General features: G+C 42.3%; 1 protein-coding gene across 1 annotated transcript; it reads left to right on the top strand.

Moving 5' to 3' along the window:
• Positions 1 to 27,863, top strand: LOC125437484 (glutathione hydrolase-like YwrD proenzyme). The gene is made up of 12 exons (XM_048505051.1): positions 1 to 97; positions 2,684 to 2,782; positions 4,962 to 5,115; positions 8,976 to 9,129; positions 9,973 to 10,179; positions 16,991 to 17,143; positions 19,920 to 20,007; positions 20,712 to 20,883; positions 22,083 to 22,245; positions 24,349 to 24,519; positions 24,984 to 25,068; positions 26,087 to 27,863. The coding sequence occupies exons 2-12, from the start codon at positions 2,686 to 2,688 to the stop codon at positions 26,320 to 26,322; spliced, it is 1,680 nt and encodes a 559-aa protein (XP_048361008.1). The 5' UTR covers positions 1 to 97; positions 2,684 to 2,685; the 3' UTR covers positions 26,323 to 27,863.
• The last annotated feature ends 8 nt before the right edge of the window (positions 27,864 to 27,871 follow it).

Here is a 27,871-nt window from a genome sequence, read left to right as displayed (position 1 = left end):
AACTCTGATCCTTGGTCTCCTCCTTTGGGTTTCCCTAAAGGACGACAGCCGCTGCTCGGTGCAAACTGCAGCCAAGGAGGCTTAATCGTGCAAAAAGGTAGGATTAAATAAAAATAAATAAATTTAAAAAATTCCTTTTTAACACGGGTGTTAAGAAGCGTTGCAACTAGAACAATAGCCTGGAGCGGAGTACTTTGCACTACGTGCCAGCCTAGACTCGCGCCGACCGTTCCGTGTTCCCAGAACGGAACTCGGAACGCTCGGCAAGCTGGTCCTTTCGGCCAGAGCGTGCCGCCCCCTTTTGCGCTTGCGCGGCCTCCGAGGTCTATTTTTTAATCAACGTTTAGGTTGAACTTAGAATGACCTGTCTGTGCTTCCTTCCTCCCTTGCGCACGCGCAGTGAGCTGCTTGTGGTTCTGCTGCTAACGCTGCATCGAAGGCCTTGAAACTAAAAACATTTTCTGCAACCCTCTTCTGGCTCTCCCTGCCCCTTGTAACTGCGGGGACAGCAACTCGGAAAAGGAGGGCAGGAATAGTAAAGTTTGATATTGCAAGAAAAGCAATAAACTCTATTGTAAGAGTTGTAAGGAAGAGTTGTTCTCCCCAAAATTTCTTCCGGCGTCAAAGATGAACCATTACTTTAGGTTTTGCAGCTGTAGTGTCCTCACTTCCTTGTCCTCACGTTTCGTTAGGCGACGTCTAGGAATCAAGCTGCGATGCTTCATCAACATCGCAATGCTTTGGAAAAGCTGCAGCTGTTTTTATCTGGACTTGTTGTCTTGTCTATGTATGGAAGGATTTGGAAAATCTCCCTATCCTAGTCTGGTTCACGAAACTTCATGCTGGAACATTTTTGTGCTTTCTTTGTAAGGTGCCACTCTAGTCCTGTTTCCTTTTTGTTGCAAGGAGATCAGGAGAAGTTCTGCCAGTTAAGTGGAGACGGAGCAAAAAAAAAAAATCTTTCTGGAGCTTTGCTAATAGTTTCTACAGCAAAAATGTCCCCTCCCCAAAATACAAATGAATTTAAAAAAATAAATGCTTTGGCTGCAGCAGAAATTGCTAGTTCGAGGTCTGTGGATCCAATCTTCCAACCAAAGCTTCTGCAGCACCTTCCCTGCAGTAGCTTCTGTACATATCTCAGCAGATAAAGTAGACAGACCTGTGTGGGCTGAAGTTGCTGACAAAACAGGTCTAGCCTGCTCTTGGGTTTTGACAGTTGATATGTGGGTGCCATCCTTCATTGAATCATTTCATAAGACGGAGGAGCGTTCAGAGGATGAAATAGGTTGGTTTGGTCAAAGAATGAGGATTGGAAGTTCTGTTCCTGCATCTTCCCCTTGGTCATAGTTCATAATAGAAGACTTCCTGGTTTGTGGCGTACCCCAGTTTATTGCAACAACTGAATGGGATCAAATGACCAGTTGTTTTGGCTTTGCAAATCAAAGTATCAAACTAAAATTTAATCCGTTTGGCATTCTAGCAAAAACAACTTTTTAAAAACATTTGGACATTATAACTTATTGTAATTTGTTAAACACTGGCGGATTCTGCATAGGTCAAATATAATGGGAGTGGGACGTAATATAAATCGGGGGGAGGGCTTTGCACAGGTCCCGTTCCCAAAATGAGTTTGGCCTGTTTTATTCCCTTCAATCTGAGATTTTCAAAAATTTGTAAACCACCGATCCTTTTTCAGAATCTCAGGTTGGAAACACTCCTGCGTGAATATAACAGGCAGGAGACGCTTTATTCTCTTCCCTTCCACCTGTTCACTTTGGGTTCCACACCATCCACTGCGCACCCGCCAGTGGGTTCCACACCATCCACTGTGCACCTGCGCACCCACCATTCTATTCCTGTCACCCAGCAAGTTGTGGGCAGATTCTCTGAGTGCCTGACAGTGTACACAATCCTTCAAAGACATTTTCTCCTCGTGGCAGCAAGTCTGATTGCCATATAGATCTACAGCAACATGCATATTATTTCCCAGCTGTTGCAGGGAGGTCCCTTTTTCTTTCTTTTCGTTTGTGTGTTCCATATCCTCATCTACTCAAGTGCAGCTGATCAGATTGTGGGACAATCGGCATGACTGCAGGGGTTCAATTGTGTATGCCTGCGCAGCTATGCATGTGTTGCAGGAAAAAAAGGCATCTCCGTGCAAAGGCACGAAAGCAACCTGGATTGTTTCCATGGGCTCCGATTGACTGCAACCTGTTATACACATGCTGTCCATTCAGGATGGCATTTCTATAAAGATAATGAAGTTCTAGTATAACAGAATGAACGGTACTTCTGTCTATAAATGGAATAAGGTGATAGTCTATTCCTCTGTATTACTTTGGTGCTACTGGATTCCTTTCTTCTTTTTAATTCAATTTTTGCTCTGTTTATGACATATCACATCTGATACTTTATTTTTTTTGCATTGTTTCTGGTTTTTGTGATGCTAGTAGGGATACTCAGTGGCTTAGGAGTAATACTTGACTCTTTCATGCGCCACTGATAACTCTTCTGGGCACTGATCTCCACTGTGGCACTGTCCCGTGTTCCAAGCAAATGAACAATGCCATTGCTCGGTAGGGATTGTAACATTTTGTGGAATGTCATTTGCATTTTGTGACTTGGATTCAAAAATTCTGCTTTTAATGTGTATTTCTTTACGGAATTCATATTGTTGCCCAAGCGATGTCTCAGCTGAAGTTCTGCTCTCGAAGATCTCCTGTGGTTTGCACAAGTGGGTGTGTTGCATCCAGCCAGCCCCTTGCAACAAACATTGGCCTTGGTAATATACTTTAAACTGTTCCTTTGAGTGGAAGGTAGGGATTTTTTTTTTTTTTGGGGGGGGGGAGTCTTGTCCTATGTATTTATCACTATCTTGTTACTATAGCAGTTCCAACCTTATATTGGAGTACCAACACATTTTTTCATTCACAGAACAGGACTGTGAATATACACACTATTATTACAGCAGGTTAGCCAAATAAAAAAGTGATTTTTTGTGTAATGTTTGAGTGTATAACAAAGACTGAAAGACAACCTCATAGAGAGGTGACTGGTGCCATTATGGAAATAAGGATAAAAAATAGGAATGAGAAACAGGAAAAATATTAGAAACGAATTTAAGTGTAAATCTTTTTGTGTGTATATGTAGAGGGGTCTCTTCTGCCTATGAGAAATGAACCTTACTTTTTAACATTGGCATTGAAGGAATGGGAGAAAAAAAAGCCATACTTTTTAAGCAAAGTAAATTCACCACACTGTGCCAGTGGAGAGAAACACATCTTGCTGTGACATGTTTCTGAAGATGCCAGCTATAGATGCGGGCAAAAGGTTGGGAACTAAAACTACCAAACCATTGTGGGAACGGGGCAGAATGCCTATAAATTAGTATTTGATTAAGAAATATGGAAGCTGTATGAACCAAAGATATGAAGAATCAAAATGGGGTCTCTGTATAGTGACCAGCAAGACTGCTTGTTTGCAGTAGGTCAAAAAGGCATGTTAGAAGCTCGTCAGTGATTATGCAGGCAAGCAAAGATAACATCTTTAAGATCTTGTCACTAAAGGCCAACGTGACAGAAGACATATGCATTTATAACTTTGTTTTGTTAGAACTAGCTATAGAATGTGATTAGTTAAATAGGAAAAAGTTTTTCTATATATTGTTAAATGAACACAGAAATGATAATGAGAGATTCACATTTATTTGTATTTCACTATAATTCTATTGTATTGGAATCGAAGGGAATAATTGTTAGAATCAATATTTGTTTTAAAGGTAAAATCATTTCAAAATGGAAAAGGGAAGTTTTATGATCTAAAGGAATGTCAGACCTGCATGCCCTGAGGAAATATCTCTCTGAAGGAGAAAACTTAGGTTTTTCTTGGAGGCAGAAGTTAGTTTTATTGCAGCCGTTTGCATATGGGCAGAGAGAGCCACGAGCTAACAGCATGCAGCGTTTGAATAACAGAAGAAATGTGACAAGGAGATAGAACTATCCAATGGGATTTTAAGGGTCATGCTTATAGCTCGTGAAAGGGGTCTGGATCATGTACGTGGGTATGATGATGATTGTGTGACGTCTGTATATTCTGTATCTATAAAGACTAAGGTCCTTCCTATGATGGGTGTGTCTCTCTGTTGAGAGCACCCAGAAGGGGCTACCTTCTGTCAGAGATCTTATGTTCTGATCTATATTCTGCTAAGTAAAAACTGTCTGTTTGTTTCTGATGTCAGATGTCTTTAGCTTTTATTTCTAACCTATCTTTCTCAAAACAGCTGAGCAGGCCAGACTTGAGTTCTGGCCTCACACCATGATCACACAACCCAGAAAAGCCATGACAGTCAGTTCACCACAGTTTGCTCATATATACAAAAGAAGGTTGTTCTCAATCTTGAACCCTTTGTGAATGGCACCAGGCTATGCCTAGGTATAGATGAGAATACAGAATTTTGAAACAAGGAATAAACATGTGCTATAACATCCAAGCAATCTCATGCTCATTTTTTGGGCTACAGATTGGTATTGTTACATGATTGTTTATTTAAGCACTTTTCAGCTGCTTAGAAGAACAAGAGAAAGGAAGTTAACTGAATTTTCTGTTCCAGCTGGTTGATTAAAAATGGATTTGCAGATGAGGGAGATACAACAGTTGATATTCTTCTCCAGGTGTTGCTTGTCCCTCCTGTGCAAGATCATTTCAAGACAATATATGTGGCACACGCAAAATGTACAGTTTGCACTTCCTCTCTTCCAGCATCTGGATTAATTGAAAAGCCACTTTCTGACCACTTAATTAAACTTTGAAAAATCAGATTCTCCTAATGTTTAACTTGAAGGACTTTGTGATGCCAAGGCTGACTAAACTGGCATTTCTTATTCTGTATGACAAGTCGTTATGGTTTTAGATTCTTCTCTCTAAGAGTATTATTACAATGTTAATGATCTTCCCTGCTGCAGATATTTTAAAGAATGGAGGAAATGCTGCTGATGCTGCTGTAGCTGTAGCAGCTGCTCTAAACGTTACTGAACCATGCAGTACAGGTCTTGGTGGAGACTGCTTCTGCCTCTATTATGATGCTAACACCAAAGAGGTGCATGGGCTCAATGGAAGGTAAGCTTTACAGAGGGATACCACATGTACAGTGGTAGAGAGGTGTTTTCTTAGTGTAATAAAGCTGCAGTAGACTCAAAATACAATGGCTTGTTTATATATTCAAGATTTTTATACTCTGTTTTTCTTCCCAATGATGACTCAAAACAGCTTACAACATTGCTCTCTTCTCCATTTTATCCTTGCAACAATGATATATAGTAGGTTGAGACCGAGTGACTGGGCCAAGGTAACAGACTAGGGACTTGAACCCAGATCTTTTAGCTTCTGGTTCAACCCTTTAACACCACCACCCCAGCTCTTTTCAGCCTGTGGGCCCATTTTGAATTCTGACACGGGGTTGTGGGCACCAACAACAAAATGGCTGCCATAGGAGTCAACCACAGAATGTCAGAATGAGGTAAAGCATAACTGTAGTAGTAACTCTTCAGCATTTCAGGCACAATCTCTGAGCAAAAGCTCCCTCTGCCCCTGCCCACTTTCTAAAAATACTTGGTGGGTATCAGCAAGGCTGTCGTGGCCATAGTTTACTCATGCATTATGTTGAGAATCCCTGCACTACACCATGCTGGCAAAGTAGATGGAGAGTTGTTATGTCAGGGGGGTTGGACAAGATCAGATGATTGCCACTAACATTATTACATGAAAATCAGCAGATACGTTTTTGTGGGAGGAAAAACAGGTTATTTGGATTGGATTCTTCAGTAGAATTTCTTGTATGCAGCAGGGTGGATTTAGTTGTGCTGTTCAAGCGTTTGCACTTAACATAAGCATGTTCAGCTACAGTCAAATGATATTTGTTCAGTTTTTGTGCCTGTGCCTTAGGATAATTTATTTTAAAGCTGATCTTGACAATCATTTGAGTGAACATCCTGATGGAAGGCTACAACTTTTGATTCATTTTGAAGACCTTTATTTTAACCAGGAGGTCATTTCCTTTTCCTTCTGATTTCCCTGCATTTTGTATTTTATTCAATTTTACATCATTGAGGAGGAATCGCGCTCCCTCTGCAACAAGTCAATATTGCATGTTAAGAGGAAGGTGCTGTTAAAGGATAGCATCAGTTCTAAGTGCTTTCAAGTTTCTGTTGCTGTTTCAGGGAGCCAAAAACAGAACCCGCTGAAAGTCATAAGCCTAGTTTTCCTTTTGCCCCTTTTACAAAGAAACAGGAAATGACTTTAAACATGATGTTTTTGAGTTGTTTCCAGGGGAGCAGTGTGCTAAGCACCCTGATGAAAATATAATGAAAGCACCTCTTCCTTAGGAAACTATTTTCCATTATTCATTGCAAAAGTTTGTTGTAAAAGCACACTGAAGCTATTAAAAAGAGCAGAATAAGGCAGATTAATCAAAAATCCCTGGGGAATTTACTGGAAAAACACAAGGCATGGCTTCAAGCGACAGAGTGGCGATTTGTTCTAAATAGCAACATGGCAGCTGACAGTGAAGCTAAATGGAGTGGTGCCTAGAGAAGATATTTAGTCATTTAGGTAGCCATGGTGGTCTGTTCAGTGCAACAGAACAAGGTTGCCACGTTTATCTGACAAGGCTCCTGTGCTTTGAGCAACCAAACGGCTAGGGAAATGTTCAGTAGGTGTCGTTTCCCTCCTTCTATCACTGCTTTTGTACAGCAGGAAAAATCTCTGCATGTAGATCTTAAAGGCAACCAGGCAAAAGAAGTGGAAGACTATACTACATTGACCCTAAATGTTTGTGGTGCCTTTCTTGTCTGTGATGTGAAAACAAAGCTGCTTACTGCAATGTTCCCATTGCGGCAAGACAGTAAGTTATACCTACAGCATTCGGATTTGATGCCTTGTGCCTTGGAATTGGCCTGTTCAGGAGCAAACGTTTTATCTCAATTCTGTTCCTTTTCAAATGAAAAAAAATGTGATATTCTTTGGTACTGAAAGGTTACAGACCACAGTTTCCACCCTTTAAAAGTCCATGGCTGATTTCAGAAATGAAGTTAATATTTCTTACTCTACCCATTTTCTGCCCACACATTTGTGCACACTCTTTCTACACCTTGCGGATCAAACAGGGCTGCAGGCACGCTGTATAGCAAGTGTGAATGAGGGGGGAAAGCTGCTGCTGCCCGGTTTCTCACAAGCAGATTTGAATGTCAAGACCCTTGCTGAAGGTTCTCCATTTTCCTGTCATAACCTCTTCAATGCAAAGGCACTGAGAATGGAGCTTCCATTCCCAGGTTTATATACGTTTTCTTTCATCTGTTGTTCTTTCCCCCTGCCATTTATCATTAAAGGGCTTTTTGAATGCTAGAAATGAAATGAAAATTCACATACTTATTCCTACTGTGTCATAATGATCTAGTGACACGGTTTACAAGTCCTCTGAATTCCCAGTTTTCTCAAACCCCCTGCCCCAGTTCTCTAGCCATTTTCATTCAAGACTTTTCTAAAAAATGGAAGCTTAGGATTCAGAGGGAACCAGCTGGTCATGGCAACAGATCATCTTACCCAACATAATAGGCTAATGTTGTGCGAAGCTGGTCAGAGCCAATGGGCACACAAGAGACTTTCTCGTGCACCCATTGGCAGAGGGTGCATGATCATCTGCAAAAGGGCCCAGCGGAGAAATGGCTCCAGGTGGCCCTCCTCCTGGGCCTCGTCATTCCTTCAGGCAATCCTTCTCCTGCCCCAAGCACAGACCCACCAAAGCCAACCCACAGAAGCCTATCCTGGCCAGCAGAGCAGGGGTGCCTTGACACCCCCACCAAACCACACCTTCCAACCCTCTACCCCAATACTCACCTTCCAACCTTCACTTACCCCAGGCCTCCCCCTCCCCACCTCAGCAGCACATCCTGGCCTTGGCACCTGCTGCTCTGCTGGCCCATCAAAGTCCTTCCTCCCCACCCCCAGCAGACCATCCTGGCTGGCGGAACAGGGTGCCTGCCGACCCACCAAACCTTCCCACCTTTCCTCACCCCAAGCATCCCCATTCCGTACTCCCAAGCCCACCTTGCAAGCCCACCCCCACCACAAGCCACACCTTCCATCCCTCTCCCCAAACTGCCACATTCTACCTTCTCCCACCCCAAGCTTCATCTTCCCACTTCCTACCGCAAACCACTCCTTTCCGCCCTCCCCCAATGCTTGCCTTCCTATCTACCCCAAGCCATACCTTTCCCACCTCTCCCACCCCCAAGCCACAGACTCAGGACTCAGAACCATGTAGATGGGAAGCATCATGCCAGGAGTGGCGCCACCTCCCCAGTAAAGCCCATTGCAGGGGGAAATGCTTCCTCACCCACCCTTTGCTTGGGTCCATTACATCTCCCCCTGCAATGGGCTTTGCTGCTAGTTATTTATATCTATTTGGTGGTGGTGGAAAGGGCTGTCAAGTCATGCCTGTGGCAACTCTGTAAGGAATTCAAGGCAAGAGACACTTGGAGATTTGCTATTGCCTGTGTCCGCATGGGATGAGAGAGTTTTGAGAGAACTGTGACTGACCCAAGGTCACCCATCAGTCTTCATGTGGAAGAGTGGGGAATCAAACCTGGTTCTCCAGATTAGAGTTCACAGCTCTTAACCACTTATGCCCCACTGGCTCTCTTTTTTCCCCTATTTACTTTTTTCTCTTGTCTCTTATCTGTTTATTTTATTTATCGCTTGGCTCATTAACTATGACTCAGGATGGATTGAACTGTGTAAGACAATCCACTCAAATAGTCCTCCTCCTTAAGCAGTTTCTGTAAGTTTCTGTGTGATAAGGTTTCTTTATTCCTGTTCACTGTACTGCTTTGCATTTCCATATGGAGTGACAGAGTTTATTTAATAGTTTTTATGGTTCACTCGTTGTCCTTTTATATATGTATGTTTGGTTTTCATTGCAGTGGGCGGTCTCCACAATCTCTTACTCTTGCATTACTAAAAGAACATGGTTTTGATGAAGCAAATCCTCCACCTCGCCTACATGCATATAACGTCACGGTTCCTGGTGCAGCAGCTGGCTGGTGTGATGCTGTTGAGCTGTTTGGGAGCAAAAATGTGAGCCCCGAGTAAAAGTTTAAAAGAACAGTCTGTTCTTTTAACTAACTTTTAAACTAACTTTGCTGCCCTCCTCTGCTTGGCCCATCCCCTAGGCCCCCAACATCAGCACCCAGAAGAACCGAGGTGGGGGGTAGAATGAGAGAAACGGGGGACTCACCCAGCAGTGGCAAGCAAAGAGCAGCTCCGTGGCCTGGTCTGGAGTGTGGGGAGAATTGGAGGCTGGGGGGAAAAGTGCTGGTGGGCAGAGGGGCCACCTACTGGCAGGCAGCAAATGAGCCAGGCCACCCACACACGGGCCATGTTGCCTCCCCACTACCTGCCTTGAGCTCTGCAGGAGCAGCCCAACTTGCTGCCTCATCTGCAGGCAGCACACCTGGTCCCCACTGAGGTGCCTCTGACTTTGGGGGAGATGGAGGCCGGCTAGTGGTGGCGGCAGCTGCCCAAAAGGCTGTACAGCTCAGGCAGGTGGGCAAAGAGGGTGGCAGGCAGGCAGTGTAGGACTAAGGTGCTCAGGACTTCCTGGCCTGCAGGAGGGAAGGGAAGGGACAAGTGGCTAAATTTGCCCCCACGTGACCCTGACAAATGGGTCCTGAGTCAAATGACTCCCCTCACTCCCCCAAGATACACCAGTGCTTTTTTAATATTGGCATAGTGAAAATGTTTATGAAGCTGAACCTTCTGGACAGGTGGGGAGTTGAATTAAATTTGCATGAATTAAACCTTACGCACAGTTGATGGAGTAACTTTCGATTGCAAATCCAGTGGGGCACAGGAGTTTTGCTTACCTGCAGCTGCACTGCAAATAATCTCACAGTTTTTCCTGATTATTTATTTATTCAGTTTTCCATGGGGCAGATACTGCAGCCAGCTATAGAACTGGCCGAAAAGGGCTTTCCAGTGTCGGAAATTACCTCCTATCATTGGAAGCGTGATGCTCATGTTCTTCAAGCAGCTGGAAACCCACATGGGAAAGACCTGCTGATTGATGGCCAAGCCCCTGAGCATGGCCAGGTTTTCCACACTCCACTTTTGGCAAACACTTTTAAGGTAAGAAGATCTGTCTTAGGCAAGTCCAAAAGAAAGCCACCATGGTTAACAAGGGAGGTTGAGGAAATTATTAGGAAAAAAAAGATGTCTTTTAGAAAATGGAAGTCCAACTTAACTGATGAAGAATACCAGAGAGAACACAAATGGTGGCAAAAGAGAAGCAAGTTAGCTGTAAGGGAGGCAAAAAAGGATTATGAGGAACACATGGCTGCGAACATCAAGACTAGCAACAAACAGTTCTTCAAGTACATCAAAAGCAGGAAGCCAGCTAGGGAAGCGGTAGGCCCATTAGATGATGAAGGAACAAAAGGTGTGCTAAAAGATGACAGGGAGATTGCAGAGAAGCTGAATGAATTCTTTGCATCTGTCTTCACCCAAGAGGAGGTGCAGGAAAATTCCTGCACCTGAACCAAGCTTCTTAGGAGGTGAATCTGAGGAACTAGCAAAGTTAGTGGTAGACAAAGGAAGAAGTTCTGGCAGCCATTACGATAAACTAAATGCTACCAAATCCCCTTGGCCCAAGATTGCATTCATCCAAGAGTTCTTAAAGAGCTCAAGCATGAAATTGCTGGATGTTCTCCTACATTAATATGCAACTTTATCCCTGAAATCAGGCTCCCATCCCTGAAGACTGGTAGAGATGGCCTAAATGTCACACCAATCTTTAAGAAAGGGGTCTAGAGGGGACCTCGAGAATTACAGGCCAGTCAGGTTTGACATCTGTTCCTGGTAAAATTAGTAGGTAAGAATCTATCATTAAAAGGATAAAAATTATTAAACATGCTTAATGAAAAGCAAGAGAACCTGCTGAGGAAGAGTCAGCATGGCTTTTGTAGAGGCAAGTCCCAAGTGTCTTACAAACTTACTAGAGTTCCTTTGAGGGGTGTAAAACAGACATGTGGGATAAGGGGGGAACCAGTGGACATTGTCTTCACTTGGATTTCCAAAAGGCTTGTTGACAAAGTTCCTCACCAGAGACTACTGTTGGAGAAAAAACTCAGCAAATGAAAGGGAATAAGAGGGGAAGTCCCCTCCTATGGATTAAAAAACTGGTTGAGGAACAGGAAACAAAGGGGTGGGTATAAATGGGTCAAGTTCCTGGCACAATGGAGAGATGTAGGGAGTGGTGTCCCCCAAGGATCCGCTTTTGGGACCAGTGCTCTTTAACTTATTCCATAAAATGACCTGGAAGTAGGGGTGGGTAGCGTGGTGGCCAAGCTTCTGCAGCAGATGATACCAAATTAAGTGTAGGGGTGGTGAGGGAATCAAGCAAAGGATTGCTTACGAAGAGCTCCAAGCCGGACCTTTGATAAATTCAGGGTGAGTGGGCTAAGAAATGGCAAAATGCAGTTCAATGTAGCTAAATGTAAAAGTGATGCACATAGGGGCAAAAAATCCAAACTTCTACATACACGCTTACAGGAGTCGGATTGCCATCAGTCACAAGACCAGGAGAAGGGATTTGGGTGTCTTAGTTGATAGTCTCCACATGGGAATGTCAACTCAATGCATGGCAGCTGTGAAAAAAGGCAAACTCTAAGTGCTGGGGATAAATTTCCAGGGTGAAAGGAGTTGATAATAAAACTGCAAGGATTGTCATGCCCCCCTTATATAAAGCAGTGGTGCCTGAATCGCAGACTTGGAGTACTGTGGTTCAGTCTCCTTGGTCAGCCACATCCTCTGCAGGAAAGGATATCGAAGAGATATAGAAAAAAAGGTGCAGAGAAGGGCAACGAGGGATGATTGAAGGATTGGGGCACCCTTCCTTATGAGGAGAGGCTGCAAAGCGTTTGGGACTCCTTTAGTTTGGAGAGGAGGAGGCGTCTGAGGGGGGATATGATTGAAGTCTATAAAATTATGCATGGGGTAGAAAATGTTGACAGAGAGAAATTCCTTTCTCTCTTTCTCTAATACAAATACTAGAACCAGGGGCATTCATTGAAAATGCTGGGGGGAAAGAATTAGGATCTAATAAAAGGAAACACTTCTTCTACGCAACGATGTAATTGGTGCTCTTGGAATAATGCTGCCACAGGGAGGGTGGTGATGGGCCACTCTCAACCTGATGATAGCTTTAAAAGTGGGCTTTGGACAGATTTATGGAGGAGAAGTCAATCTATGGCTACCAATCTTGATCCTCCTTGATCTCAGATTGCAAATGCCTTAGCAGACCAGGTGCTCAGGAGCAGCAGCAGCAGCAGAAGGCCATTGCTTTCACATCCTGCATGTGAGCTCCCAAAGGCACCTGGTGGGCCACTGCGAGTAGCAGAATGCTGGACTAGATGGACTCTGGTCTGATCCAGCAGGCTAGTTCTTATGTTCTTATGTTCTTATCTCTGGAAAGGAGGGAGGCCACTCAAATGCCATCCCTGTAGATGCCTCAGTGATAGGCCTGGTGGAACAGCCCCATCTTGCAGTCCCTGCAGAACCACATCAGGTCCCGCAGGGCCCTGGTCTCATTAGAAAGAGCATTCCACCAGGCAGGGGCTAAGACTGAAAAAGCCAGATGGCCTTGTCGAGGCCATCTGGATCTTTTTCGAGCTAGAGACCACCTGCAAGTTGTTGTCGGCTCATTCTGCAGGGGGAGGGAGGGGGTTGTGACCATTCGGCTGTGTGACACTTTGAAGTTTGCTTAGTCGGAGCGAAGGGCGAGGTGGGGGACCCATCAAGATCATCAGTCATCTTGCCTGGATGGAGCTATCTTGATTGGCTTGGAATCGGAACCCCAATTGGGCTTTTCTGTTAGAAACCTGAAAGGTGGTTGAATGGTTGCACTCTGCAGAACCTTGGATTAGGAACTGAGAGTGGCCAGAGGAGCTGCTGGAATTGGGGCCCAGAACCGTTGTGCAAAGCTGGTCAGAGCTCAGGAAGAACTGACAAGGGTGACATCTGTATAAGACTGCCTTGCTGCTGCTGTGTGCGTCAGAGTTTTTCACTTGACGTTGTGCCTGCTCTGTTTGATTACTTGCTGTATTCAGGAACTCTCAGAAACCACATTACCACAATTGACTAAAGCCTACACTACAGGGCTTGTTGTAGGACTTGGGTTCTCAGCTTTGGGGCAGAGCTGGAAACTGGCAACCAAGAAGGATCCCTGACTTGGGGAAACTTCTCCTCATTCTTCAGAGTAGTGAGTGGAAGGGCATTGTTGACACATGATAGTATGTATCATGTTGGAGGATGAGCATGTTGTTGAGCCCAAGATGGTATTTCCAGTGTTATTAGATCCCATAATGGTTTAAGCTGAGCATATACGGGACAATTAGGTCAATTACGAACTAGTATTTTGCTGATTTGTGGAACAACAGATCAGTAGGGACAGTATTGGATGTGAAATTAGACCCCATCTGGGTCTCTTTGTAGGAAGTGAGGTTTGCAGTCTGAGAGAATGGTGGAGGCTTGTATTTATCGAGGAAGAAATCATTTAACCTCTAGAGATATGGAAATAATGTACATAAAATTTAATTACAGTTCAGTTAAGTTTGTTCCTGGCTAAGCTTTGCATTAACAAATGTGAGTAATGTTTGCACTAATCATAATCCTTAATGTCCTGACTCAAAAGTGCTGCCTCTTAACCTTGTTATGAAACTAATGTAATGCTGAATAGCAGTTCTAATGCCACAAATATAAATAGATAGAACAGGAAAGACTGACTAGATTGAGAGAATGCTTTTCAGTAGTTTGTTACCTACCTTCTGCCCTTTCCATTGTCCAGCTTGTATTATGTTGTTTCATCCACTTGTGTTTTAAAACCAGTTTGTGGTGCCCCCCCCTTGTTAGTTCATTCTTGTAGTTGTAGAACCTGCTTCTAGACTCAGGACGACAGATCACATTTACTGTATGTTAAATCAAACATTATTTTATATGAGTGACATGCTCACAGCCCACAGGCTACCAATGATGTTGAACGTGTGGTCTCCACATGTTTGCCATTTCCTTTTTGACCACTATACGTGACATCCTCCTCTTGATTCAATTGGCTAATATGCTGCCATGTCCTTACATGATTGCGTTGGCAAATGTGACATGACCCCACCCCTTCCGGTTGGTATTAGTTTAGGTATTTTGATGTCTCAGAGAAGGCAATCTTAAAAGACAGTGGACAATCTTAAAAGACAGTGGACAGATCTTGCTGAGATGTTTAAACTGGTCAGATTGTTGCTGAAAGTTGCTGATCTTTGAACCTTCTCAGTGCAAATATTTCATGCAGTTATAGAGACTTGTAGGGGGTAGAGTCCATCAGTCAAGGACAAATGATGCATGTTGCTTGGTGTATTTAATGAAAACATACACTACTGATGTCTATACCTTTAGGTGTTCCCCATTGCATATCACAGATATCTTCCTTTTTATTTCAAAAGGACTTTGTGACGTGGTGTGGTGGGTTGGAGTTTCACAAAGTTCATTTACCTCTTTGTCACACAGAACTATTTGTGCAATTCCTTGGATCCCGGCCATAGTGTTCTAAGTTTGTCCTAAGTACGTATAAAATAGATCAATATTTTGGGGCTTCAAGAACAGCTGTTCACATTCAACTGTGAATGCTACACAACTCAGAAAGCTGGCATGAAATATTGCTTGTAATTTTTATTGTATCATTGTTAATATATTGGTTTATTTATGTATTGCTATGATAGGGATTTTGTATTAATGCATTGATATATTGTTCTAGTGCTGCTGTTCTTGTCGTTTAAGTCGCCATTTGAGTATTTAGATCTAGTTCTTAATGTATTTATTATTGCTATTACTGTTTATTCTATTATAATGTGTCTTGTTTTATTATGTCGTTAGCCGCCCTGAGCCCTTCGGGGATAGGGCGGGGTATAAATTAAAATTGAATTGAAATGAAAAAATGAAATCAAAGAAGCCTTGACTCTCAGGTTGCAAGACCTGAGCAAAGCTGTTAAGCAGAGGATGTTTTAAAGGTCATTATTTCTCAGGGTCACAGTTAATCAGAAATGACTTGATGACACGCACACACACATGATCTCTAGAGATCTGTGACACTGATATATTTAAAAAGCAAAGGCTGAGTTTTAAAATTGGTGTACACCGACAATGTAAAAAAGAATTCAGAGAACAGAACTAGGTGCTTGTGTACACAAAAGGAAATGGCCTGTGACTGCTGGCCTAGTTCCAAGGAAGATCGTCTTTAAAATAAAATAAAAAAGAAGGTAAACTGTTGGTGCCTGGTACCAACAAGGCAGTAAATAAAAGGAAGGATATATGTCATCGTTCTCCTCATGTCATCAGTTCATTTACTGACCTTTATGGTGCCAGGTTACCACCTGGCACCAAATTGTTAAATATTAACAAGATGGTATTAGTCAGTTAAGACAGACTTGTCATTTATGCAATATGTAAACCATCCAGGTTTCTCTCACCTAAAACACTGCAGAGGATGAAACATTTGAAAGAAATGCCACGGTTGGACATTTTCTCTTGCCAGTTTTTAAAAATCTAAATCGCAATTTCTTAGAAATTTGGAAAAATCACATAATTACTAGTATGAAAACCAGAAATTGTACTCTTCTCATCCCTTCTGAAAAATCCTCTTCATGGTTGTACCCACACAACACTGCATATTGTTCTATTGTTGTGTTACAGGAATTATTCCCGATGGTCCACACAGAAAAAACCATACATGAACTGTTGCTGTAGCGCAGCAATTGAACAATATCACACAACGCATGCATGCCAGCTATTGTAAGCACAAGCAGAAACTGGGTTGGCGAGAAACTGCTGTTCTTATACATTCACAGAATACAACCCACCACTATCCTTCCCTGCTGTGGTCCCTACATTTAAAGGGTAAAGAACATAAAGGAAGAGCGTGAGCAAGGGGCCACTCTGGACATGAGATAATCAGCAGAAATCCTTGCATGGGCCTAAGTTCCCTTCTTCTCCTTTGAACAGCAGCTTTGGTTCCATTCCATGATTTCTTAAAATGCGATGGGTTATTTTCATGGGAGGTTTGTTGAATTTGGCCTTTCGGGGAAGGGATAATGATTTGAAGGTGGTGGTATTAACTTATTTGGTAAGTATTTTTAATAATGTATTGTTCATTATCAATCCAAAATAAACTTGTTTAAAAAACCAAACTTTTTGCACAAGTTGCATACAGCACTTTAGAAATCACATATGGTGTGTTGCATTTTGTAAGTTGCGTTGAGACAGAGCCTATGTTGGCTCAGGAGTTTGGGATATGCTTTTAAAAAAATAAATTTAATAGGTGAATGAGTGGAAGAAGCAGCACACTAAAGTCAGATCTACCAAAATTTCTAGATTGTGCTTGAATTTAAAGGTACAGTGCAGTACTCCAATGCCCAGAGAAGTCTAAATGACTGTTGTAAATCAACAGTCATGTAAATAAGTCTGCATTTACATTTTTCAGGAATTAATTGATGTACCAGTAAAATACTTGATTTTAATTTTGTGATCTAAATAGAGGCTTTCTACTTGGTTGTTTAAATAATGTCTCACTGCTTGATGAAACCATTTTGACTGACATGAGTGGACCCTGTGGTATCAATGCTTAAAAACACAAAGTGCTTCCATTCAGAAATGTCTTCAGTTCTTCAGAGTACTCATTCAGAATAGTGGACAACTGCAAACCACAATAATTACTGAGATGATCCCCACTGTTGATGCCATTTGACTAGAGAGTTGGTAGTAGACATAGATCTCTGTTCAGTATTCCTGCTGTCTGGATTAGTTCTGAAGTAGGAAATGAGTAATGTGGAAAGATTTCATACCATTATATATGTTTTTTAAACTTTCCCTTGCTTGTTTATTACTTTTCTGTTTCCAGGAGCTGGCTAAATCTGGCAAACAAGGTTTCTATGAAGGCCGGGTGGCCAGAGCGATCACTGAGATTCTGCAGAGCAACGGTGGAGTAATGAATTCAGATGATCTGAAAAACCATGTCACTGAAAGAGTCAAACCAATTGTCACAAATTACAAGGTATATCAAGGATTCCAATGATGTTCAACTGTTATATTGGGTAACAATCTATTTCACCATTCTCCACCGTAAATGTTTACTATGTTCGTCAGCTGTCCCAACAAAGTCAAAGATGAAAAAAGTCATTTTGGTTAACGACTTCAGATTAACATGAATATTAAAATGTTATTTTGTCATTCTTGAAAAATACATAAGAAGGAATGTTGTTGAAAAAAATGTTAAAATGTATTGTTTCTGCTACAGAAAAACATATGCAGCACAAAAACCTATTAAGAACATAAGAAAGAGCCTGCTGGATCAGACCAGAGTCCATCTAGTCCAGCACTCTGCTACTTGCAGTGGCCCACCAGATGCCTTTGGGAGCTCACATGCAGAATGTGAAAGCAATGGCCTGCTGCTGCTGCTGCTGCTGCTCCCGAGCACCTGGTCTGCTAAGGCATTTGCAGTCTATCTCAAACCAATGAGGATCAAGATTGGTAGCCACAGATTGGGGTTAATAGCAAAATTACAAAGTTACCTCAACTCAATTTGCAGAAAGTCAAGAGGCTGAAACCTGCTGTTTACCACCACTGAGCCATGGTTGCTCGGTTGCTTGAAGTAGTTGTCTGTTAGCGTTACAAACTGGAAACTCTCAGCAAGATGCTCAAGTACACCCTAAATCAGTACATGCAGAACTGGCAAATTTCCAGACATACTTTTAAACTGGGACTCAAGGGGAAAAGGAAGAATGAAGAGAATATATCTGAATCCTTGTTCAACTTTTTGTGCTCTCTTCACCCCACCCACATAATTTTCCACAAAAGAGGGTGTTCTGTTATTCAGTGTGTTTCTTCTGTAACTTCAAAGCAAGACTTTCCAGTCACAGAGCCAAGACTGGAAAGAAAAGGGGGTTTGCTTGCCAGGTTATCCTTGGGATTCCCTCCTCACATTGTTCCCTAGCATCTGTTTTGTTTTTCCCCAATTTTCTGTCTTCTGCACAGCAATAAAATTGCCTGCCACACCATGTACCTTCTTCCCAAGCTTGCCCTCTGTGTGCAACACATGCAGTCACAATAAACTAGACTTGGGTATAACTACTCGCTAGTTCGCTCTTGAAGGAATGAGAGCTGTATTTAAGAGATGCTTGGGGGTTCTTAATTTATATACAAAACGTTTGCAGTCAGGCTAGGTCAATTTAATTCCAGAACAGCCTGGCAGATCGATCAAGCGAAATGTTCTTCTTTTTCCACAATTCAGCAAGTACATTATATCAACATATGTGAATCTTATTCATGGGGATATTGAAATCACTATGGCATTTCTTGAAGACTCATTGCTCTTAAATTATATAGCCCATTTCATGTGTCCAAAGTTCTTCACATTGTAGCAAAGTTATGGCTTTTTTTTCCACATTTGGTTTCTTGTTTGAATTTGGCCAGTTTATCTCTAATTATTGGCGCCAAATAAGCCCAGATCAATTCTGAAAACAATGAGCACATTGATCACCCAGTTTAGTCTTTGGAATTGTGACACTGGAATTCTCACTTAAACAAAGGAGACTTTTAACACCCAATTATTAGCCAAGGTGTGCCAGATTGCAGTCATACCTTTCAATTCTGCCAAGAATAGTCTCTTTCTAGACACAAACCTTTTAATAAAACATGTTAGTAACACTGGCAGTGGCAGCACACACATACCTGGCAGTGAGCAATGGATTTAAACAAATAAGCAAAAGCATATGGGGCTGAGTTGAACATACCTGAGTTATTTAGAAATTGCTGGCTGTTATTTAGAAATTGCTGGCTATTAAAGAGGACTAAAGGAAGTAGCTGTTACTTCCATTTTAGGAATATATTTCTGAAATATATCTTCCCACTGGCAGATAAAGGATTTTCCTGCTTTGCACAGAGAAAGTTTTGGAGTTAAGGTTTTTTTAGATTTAGCAACTAGATCTAAATGAGTTGGCATTTGTATGAAGGTCTTCAGGCACAGGAAATAATTGCATTCAGGTGTAGTTATTACAACACATCTTAAGCCAAATCAATCTATGTTTAAGGATTGTTACTTGCATGTTAAAGTAAAAGAATTAGCTAAATTGGTTTTGATCTAGGGATAAAAGAAGAAGAGTAGGGTTTTTTATACATTTTTTTCTACCTTAACAAGTCTCAAAGTGGTTTACAATCCCATCCCCTGTCTTTCCCCACAGCAGGTACCTTGTTAGGTAGGTGAGGCTGAGAGAGAACTGTGACTAGACAAAGATCACCCAGCAAAAGAACATAAGAACTAACCTGCTGGATCAGACCAGAGTCCATTAGTCCAGCACTCTGCTACTCTCAGTGGCCCACCAGGTGCCTTTGGGAGCTCACATACAGGATGTGAAAGCAATGGCCTGCTGCTGCTGCTGCTCCTGAGCACCTGGTCTGCTAAGGCATTTGCAATCTGAGATCAAGGAGGATCAAGATTGGTAGCCATAGATCGACTTCTCCTCCGTAAATCTGTCCAAGCCCTTTTTAAAGCTATCCAGGTTAGTGGCCATCACCACCTCCTGTGGCAGCATATTTCAAACACCAATCACACGTTGTGTGAAGAAGTGTTTCCTTTTATTAGTCCTAATTCTCTAGTATTGTGAGAAAGCATGCTTCATGTGTAGGAGTGGGGAATCAAACTCAGTTCTCCAGATTAAAATATAGAGAAACTCAAATAGAGAATTGCTAATGTACTGGGAAAAATTATCTTCTTCTTCTTCATTGTATCATTGGGGGTGTTCAACATGAAATGCCAGAATTTTCTTTTGCAGGATGTGAATGTTTGGGAAATCCCTCCCAATGGACAAGGAATAGCAGCATTGTTAGCTCTGAACATTTTAGAAAATTTCAGTATGGAAGGTATGTTTTACCTGAACATTATGAGTGTCTGCTGCTTATTGTAAAAAAATAGACCCAGGCGGAGAAGTAAGGTGTCAAATGTATCACTTTTAGGAGAGGAAAGTCTAGAAGTCATTGCACTGGTTCAAAAACATCACTGGTTAGCTGACAATTTCTTAAACAACAAAGGTCACCCAGCACACTTCATGTGTAGGAGTGGGAAATTGATTGTGTGTTCCTGCATGGCAGGGTATTGGACTTGGCGGCCCTTGTGGTCTTTTCCAACTCTATGTTTCTATGAACACAATAAATCTTGGGACAGTAATGTGGGGACAGCCGGAAGTGTGAGCTGCTTGTGTTTCCTACAACAGCACTGTATGGAGTTAAATTAAAAGTGAGGGCTCTCTTACCAAGCCTCCTCTCTTCTATTTACATGTCAAACTATATTTACAAGATTCAGGTTTCTGGACTAGTGTTATCCTGATAACAATTGATGGGGAAGTTGCTTTAGTCGCAAACCACCATGTTACAGTATATACAAACAGGTTGCTATATTTCAGTCCAGTGGAGGGTGCAGATTTGTGTGTTAGAAGGAATCTGCATTATAAAGTTTATGTTCTTTGAGAAATGATCTTGTCCAGCTGTACTTTTGTGGATGAAATATATTCAGAAGTAATAAATCTTGCCACTTGAATTTGATGTGATTCTTCTTTTTCTGTTTGTAGAAATGGGCCATAATACTGCTAATTACTTGCACATTCTCATTGAAGCTTTGAAAAGAAGTTTTTCCGATGTTCTCTGGTTTTGTGCGGATCCAGAAAAAGTTTCCATTCCAACAACAGAGCTCCTTTCAAAATCGTATGCCAGAAACCGTTCTCAGTTAATTGATTTACAGAGGTGAGGTATCCTTATTCATTTGCTTATTTTTTTAATCATTGGCATAAACATAGAGGCGGCCTTAAGCCCCAGGTGGTCATCCAGAGTCAGGGACCAATGGAGGAAGGCAGGCCAGGCCACACTCTGCAGAGCAGTGGTGCAGACTGAGAGTCTGGTGTGAACCATGGCTGGCATGGAAACGCGGCCACTGAGTGATTAGGGGGTGGGAGGGGAGCACAGGCAGACTTCATGAACCTTTCATCTGCCAGAGGACCCAGGAATCCCTGTCTGTTCCCCTACTGACCCCAAATTGTCTGCCATCCCCTTCTGCTCCAAAATTCTTCACCACCATTCTTGATGCTTCTACCACCTCTCTTTGGGAATACCTATTTTAATTAATAATGAATGGGCAGGTCGAGAAAGACGTTCTGCTGTGCCTGGGACCTTGCAGAGTTAGTACAGAGCAGACAATGTTGGGATAAATGGACCAGTGGGATGACTAAGTCTAAGGGTGTTCCATACATCCTTAATCTAATATCCAGCTCATAAATGTCTGCTCCAGTGTAGCATTTTTGTCGTAAAACTAGATGAGTCCTTCACATGCACAACACAATAAAGGGATTTTAGTCAGTTGCTCTAACAAATTGGCTGTTAGGCTTAAGGGATACTGAAACATTTTCCTCTCAGTCATATGCTTGAAGATGACAATGTTTGAATCTGAACTGAAAGAAATAGGGCCTATAGTAGATTATGCCCCTGTGTGTGTGTACACATGCTCTGCTTTAAAGTACCTAAATGTGTAAGCCTTCTGTTGTATACTTGATGTAAAAATTGTTTTCTTAAATTGGTAGACAGTGGCTCATTCTGCACATACAGAATAATGCACTTTCAAACTGCTTTCAGTGCTCTTTGAAGCTGTGCGGAATAGCAAAATCCACTTGCAAATAGTTGTGAAAGTGGTTTGAAAATGCATTATTTTGTGTGTGTGGAAGGGGCCAGTGTTCTGTTTGGGTTTATTTCATAGGTTTACAGTAAAAGCCACTTGCTTGAGTTGTTCCTTACCTGCTCATAAAAGGATTGCAGATGTTGGATCTTTTCCAGTGTCATTCCCACTTATGTGTGCAACTTTGGTTAGTTTACCCATTTGAATTCCTTTTTAGTGGGGATCAGGATAAAATGCATTCACCTTTGACAACTTTGTTTTGTTTTGTTTCTTCCAGAGCAGCAAACAGCCTTAATCATGGGAATCCTTTCTCAGTCGGAAGCGACACGGTTTATTTCGCAGTGGTGGATGGTCAAGGGAATGCCTGCTCTTTCATTAACAGCAATTACATGGGATTTGGCACAGGATTAGTACCTGATGGCTGTGGGTTTACATTGCAAGTAAGAACATATGTTTTGACCTTTGTGTATGTGGTGGATGGGTTAGCACATGTTACTAATTCAGCATCCTTTAACATTGTTGTTTTAGAAATACTGTTCACTTAAATCGCATTGCAAAATATTCTAAGTAGCAAATACAGGAACCAATACTGCCTGCACACAGTTGGGTGTAGGGAAGTCTGTATTGGGAGAAAGTAGGAGTTGGCTACAAGATGGCAGGCCAGGTGCTGTCTCCTAGCTGTTTGGGCCTCCTGGTTGTATCCCTTGATTTAGTCTGCCGCCTTCTCCAGTTTTGTATAGTATTGACCTGGATGGGGCTGTGCCTTCACAGACTGACAAAAGGAGGAGCTGCTCCCTGCAGCCTATCCCCACATGCAAAATGGGAATTTCACCCCTCTCAAACACATGCTTAAAATATTACAAGGAGTGGAATATTTACACAAGGATTGCACAAGGAGTGGAGTCACTCCATTGAGTGATTTCCAATCATAGCCTGTGACTCAACTAGAAAAAATAATAAGCCATTTAAAGGGCCAAAAAGGGGCATGAGGAATTGTGAATTCCGTACTGAAGTTGGAGCTCTGCTTCATTCCCATGTTGAGTGTGGGTGGAGCATCCAGAGGAACATTCTTCCCCTAGTTGCTCCGCAGTTTCTCCTTAGAGTGGAATCAAAGGGGGGGGGGGTATTTTTGACCTCATTCAAAGAGAAAGGATGCAAGAGCAAGTTGAACTGGGCCCAGCTGGCATTCCCAGCACCTATGAGAGGAAAAAAAATCCCCGTGGGAAAGCAGCGATTTGGCACAACTACATATGGCAGCATCCCTAGGTCTGACCTGGGGGCATTGCCACCATTTTAGAGCCTAATGGGGGTAATTAAAAAACTGCTGTTGCAAGGGGGACACTCTGGATTGGGTCCACAGTGAAGAGGGACCCCTAATGTCTTACCCTCCTAATGTTTTCAAAGGCTGAAACAACTACAGAGTGTGGGGGACAAGTTGTATCATCCGGTCCACGTTTGGTCACATGAATAGGATCTGCCTTGAAACAAAGACTACCCATCCACTATTTATTTCAGAAGGGTCCATATTAGTAAGCTTGGCTAGCTTCAGGTAGTAGTGACCTCCTCAAAAATGAAAATCTCTTCCCCAACCTTTCAAGTAGATGAAATTGAAACTGTATTTTAGAAATACATGTGGTGGAGGGAGCTGGAATAAAATCCAACACTGATCCACCTCGTATTTGGAGAATCAAAGCTACAGAAGTGCCCTCATGACAGTTAGTGGTGAGAACCAGCATGGTATAGTGGTTAAGAACAGTGGAGTCTAAACTGGAGAACCAGATTTGGTTTCCCACTCCTCCATGTGAGCAGCAGACTCTTATCTGTGAACTGAATTTGTTTCTCCACTCTTCCCCATGAAGCCTACTGGGTGACAGTTGGGCTAGTCACAGTTCTCTCAGATGTCTCTCAGCCCCACCCACCTCATAAGGTGTCTGTTGTGGGGAGAGAAGGGGAAAGGAGTTTGTAAGCTGCCTTGAGTCTCCTTAAAGCAGGGGTCCCCAAACTTTTTAAACAGGGGGCCAGTTCACGCATGGCCAGAGCCCAGCCGGGGGCCGGACCAAGTGCCGCCCGTGGGGGGGGGCATCCATCCGCCCTCGACCCGCCCCTGGCCGAGCCCCCCACCCCTGCGGTCCCCTTCCAATCTGGCCTTGAAGCTCCACCGCCTTTCTCTCTCCCCCCTTTGCCACATTGGTACGGTCCCCTCCGGCCGCTTGGAATGAGCAGTGAGTCGCCCGCGCTTAATGCTGTTTGTAAACCTGGGGGAAAGGAGATAGAGAAGGGGGAGATCCGCTTCTGCCCAGCGGGCCGGATAAATGTCTTCCGGGGGCCTGATTTGGCCCCCGGGCCGTAGTTTGGGGACCCCTGCCTTAAAGGAAAGAAAGGTGGGGTATAAATCCAAACTACTACTCCTCTTCCTTCTTCTCTCTCCTCTTCCTCAAAGTCCCCATTTTTCCTTTAAGTTCAATAAAGGGTTTCTTTAATGCAGCCCCTTTGGATTGCATTTTGAGAGTCTCTTTTATTTGTGTTTATTTATTTGTTTTCAGAACAGAGGGTTCGGTTTTTCACTAAATCCTGAACACCCAAATTGCCTGGCACCGAACAAGCGGCCGTATCACACAATTATACCTGCTCTGGCAACAGCTGCAGACTCAGGGGACCTTCTGTGCTCTTTTGGAGTAATGGGTGGATTCATGCAGCCGCAAGGACACGTGCAAGTGAGGTTCTGATGGTTTTTAGAAGAAGGGTTCGTAAGAAGTAGAATCTTTCATACCCTGTGATCCGACTGTAAACAAAACCTAAGTCACATCCTTGTATGCATTTTGAATTAATTTGTAGAACTGGGAAGTTCATGAATTTTTTTTGGACATAACCTGTTTTGTCATATGGGTTCAGTATAGTGATGTAGACTCCTCTACCACTTTATTTGCTTGAACATAATGAAGCTAAAATATTACTCATTTTCAGCTGTTCAAGCTATGTGGTGGGGTTTTCAAGGCAAGAAATGTTCAGAGGTGGTTTGCCATTGCTTGCCTCTGCGTCACGACCCTGGTATTCCTTGGAGGTTTCCCATCCAAATATTCACCAGGGTTGACGCTGCTTAGATTCACCAGGGTTGACCCTGCTTCTGAGATCAAACAAAATCAGCCTAGCCTCCATTTTCCTATTTGTGTTCTTTTAGGTACTACTGAACATGTTGGAGTTTGGGATGAATCCACAGCAGGCCTTGGATGCTGCTCGTGTTTTTGTAGACTACAACAGTAAAGGTAAACCTGTAAGCTAATGTTCATACAGTACAATTTCGTTCATCTGAATGTGCTGGGAGATATCTAAAATGTGTAACTAAGCATCTGTTTAAACAGGAATGCTAGTTACCTTTAGTTCTGTGGATGCTGCGGAGTTTTTGATAAGTGGAAAGGTTGATTAGAGCAGATTTGGATAAGGGACATTATACTGAAATTTGTTTAAAAGATGGATTCAGTTTGCTTTCTGTCCTTCCTCATCAGTAATGCTCTTGATGACTGTGATGACCACTCCCTTCTTGCTTTGTGAATAAGTATGACATGTCCAAAATAATGTTTATTTCTTCCTTTCTTTCCAAGGTATATATCATTGCCACTAGGAATTCAATTCCAACCCTGTTTTTAATTTCTCCTAACTTTAGTTTCTTCTGTGTCCAAGCTCTAAAGCAATTTCAAAGGGCTATCTGGTTCGGAGGAAGAAACCTTCATAAATTGGTAGCACAGGATTCGAGATTAATTTGAAGAAATTAAATTTTTATTTATGTATTTTCCTTAGCTTAGTAGTTACAAGAAACAAATACTTGTTCTTTCCTGCCTGGAAATTAAGATCACATGACATCCATCCTGACAGTCCTACCAATTAAAGACACTTGTTTGGCGGGCTCACAACAGAGGGCATTTTCCATGACAGCCCCACAACTATGAAATAACTTCCCTGGGGAGGTGTGCTTGGCTCTGACATTGTGTATATTCAGGAGGCAGTTAAAGATAGTATTTTTATTTGGACAATTTTATTCAGGACTGCATTTGATCGATTTAGCTTGTATTATTAGTACTCACTTGAGTTTTAAAAGTGTGACTTTTATGGAATTTAGCATTGTAGCTTCTATTGTATTTTTAAAATATATTTTTTTTATTTATATCATAAGCCGCTTGGAGCCCTGTAAGGGAGAATGGGAGAAATAAATGTTTAAAATAAATTACATAAATAGATATTCTCCGAGTCAGAAGATGATGCCTATTTACACTGTTCTTTATATAGCAGGTGCATGGCATGTATTCCTGGAAGAGGGTGTCCCACAGAATGTTGCAGAAGAACTGAGGGCCAAAGGTCATGCTATCACGATGCCTGTAACTGGGCACAGCAGGAACATGTTTGGACGAGGTCAAATCATCACCAGAGGCGATTGGTGGAGACATGGGAGAAATCTGTCTTCTAGCAATGTATTGTGGGCTGGATCTGATCCCCGAGCTGATGGTTGTGCATTGGGGTATTAGCATTCAAGAAAAAGAACTGTCCGTGTCTAAAAACATCAGTTTCTGAAGTGACTGAAAATGACGGAGTATTAGAAAAAATGGGTGGACAATGTCACTGGTATTGTTTGTTAGAGCATATACTGTGATTTAATCATAGATGCCTCGGCTTGAAGTTCTGGAGAACAGCTCCACAAAGGTAGACAGGTTGGATATAGACCAGTAGGTGGATTCCGTATAAGTCAGTTTTGTACAGAAAAAGAATCCAAGAAGGAAAAATGCTGTTCTTAAAAAAATCCATATTGGCCTTAATGAAAAATATCAGCATTCCTTTAAAAAAAATGGTTATGCATTTAAAATTCATTAATTGGGTATCTTTTCCCTTTCATGGTCTCACAGGATATATGTATCTTCTGTTATTTTTATAAAAAACATTTTATGTTGAGACGATCTCAGTATTATGCAGGATTCCATCTATGACTTGACAAAAAATCAAAACCTAACCAGACCAAAAAAGGTATCTGAAAAGTTGATAAAGGGCAAATCCCCACTGAGAAATTAAAGGCGGATACATCCAAGTTTCAAAAGAAACAGTAGCTTTTCATTACGCATTCTCCCTCCCCACTCCACTTAAGACCTTGATGTCTATCAAGGATTCAAGCAACGTTACACTCCACATGAACACACGATCTGCTCGATGGGTGTGTTCTTCCTCGTCCTGATTGGCTGTCGCGTTGTGTTGGGGTGGTATCTTTTTTGTTTTTGTTTTTTTCATGTACATCTATGTAACTACGTCACTATGTAGCTATGTTGGTGGAATTTGATTGGCTATTGGGTCGGAGTGGGAACATTACTCCGCCCCGATTGAAAATTCATATTCTTATTTTTGTTTTTACGTTGCTATGTAGGCACATATGAACAATTTTTACAAATCGTTGTCTCATAGCAATGTTATCTTGTTGCTACATAGCCATACCCAGTGCACAGCAAAAAAAGGCTGCTTGCGCTTGGCACACAGCCCACTGTGCTCTGATTGGCTGGAAGTCTCCAAGGGCGGGAACAATAAGACGCGTCTGTCCCCTATTTATACCCACCGAACCGGCTTTGGCACTTGATTGGCTAAAAGGTGCACTTCAATGCAGGTTCTGAAAAAAACTGTGGTGAGGGGGGGAACCTTGATGAAGCCATGTTTGGCACTTGAGCAGTGGGGAGTTCTGATTAAAAATGTGATTTATGATGTGAGTATCACATGATTATTTGCCCGTGGGGAAATCGCCAGAGAGATTTAGATTCAATTCTCTGTCCTGCCACAAATTCGTCTGGGTAACCATGGGCCAGTCATTCTCTCTCTCAACCAGCACAGGATTATTGATGGGATAAAGAGGAAGTCAGCAGAGAACTACGTATGCAGCTCTTAGTTCCTTGAAGAAATAAAAAATAGCTGTCTAAAAATTGATCTCAGTCTTAATTAGCATTCTTAATACCATGTTTCTGGAATACATTTTATGGTACAATTTGCTATGAGGCTTAATTATGGCTGAATAAAGAGTCATCTTTTAATAATACTATAATG

This window comes from Sphaerodactylus townsendi, linkage group LG08 (genome assembly GCF_021028975.2).
Source record: "Sphaerodactylus townsendi isolate TG3544 linkage group LG08, MPM_Stown_v2.3, whole genome shotgun sequence".
Lineage (NCBI taxonomy): Eukaryota > Metazoa > Chordata > Lepidosauria > Squamata > Sphaerodactylidae > Sphaerodactylus > Sphaerodactylus townsendi.
This window is presented reverse-complemented; position numbering and strand designations above follow the sequence as displayed.

Coding starts and splice junctions, on each gene's coding strand:
- LOC125437484 (XM_048505051.1), top strand. CDS start 2,686: ATGTCTCAGCTGAAGTTCTGCTCTCGAAGATCTCCTGTGGTTTGCACA. Junction 2,783..4,961: donor TGCAACAAACATTGGCCTTG/GTAATATACTTT, acceptor TCCCTGCTGCAG/ATATTTTAAAGAATGGAGGA. Junction 20,008..20,711: donor AGAAAATTTCAGTATGGAAG/GTATGTTTTACC, acceptor TTCTGTTTGTAG/AAATGGGCCATAATACTGCT.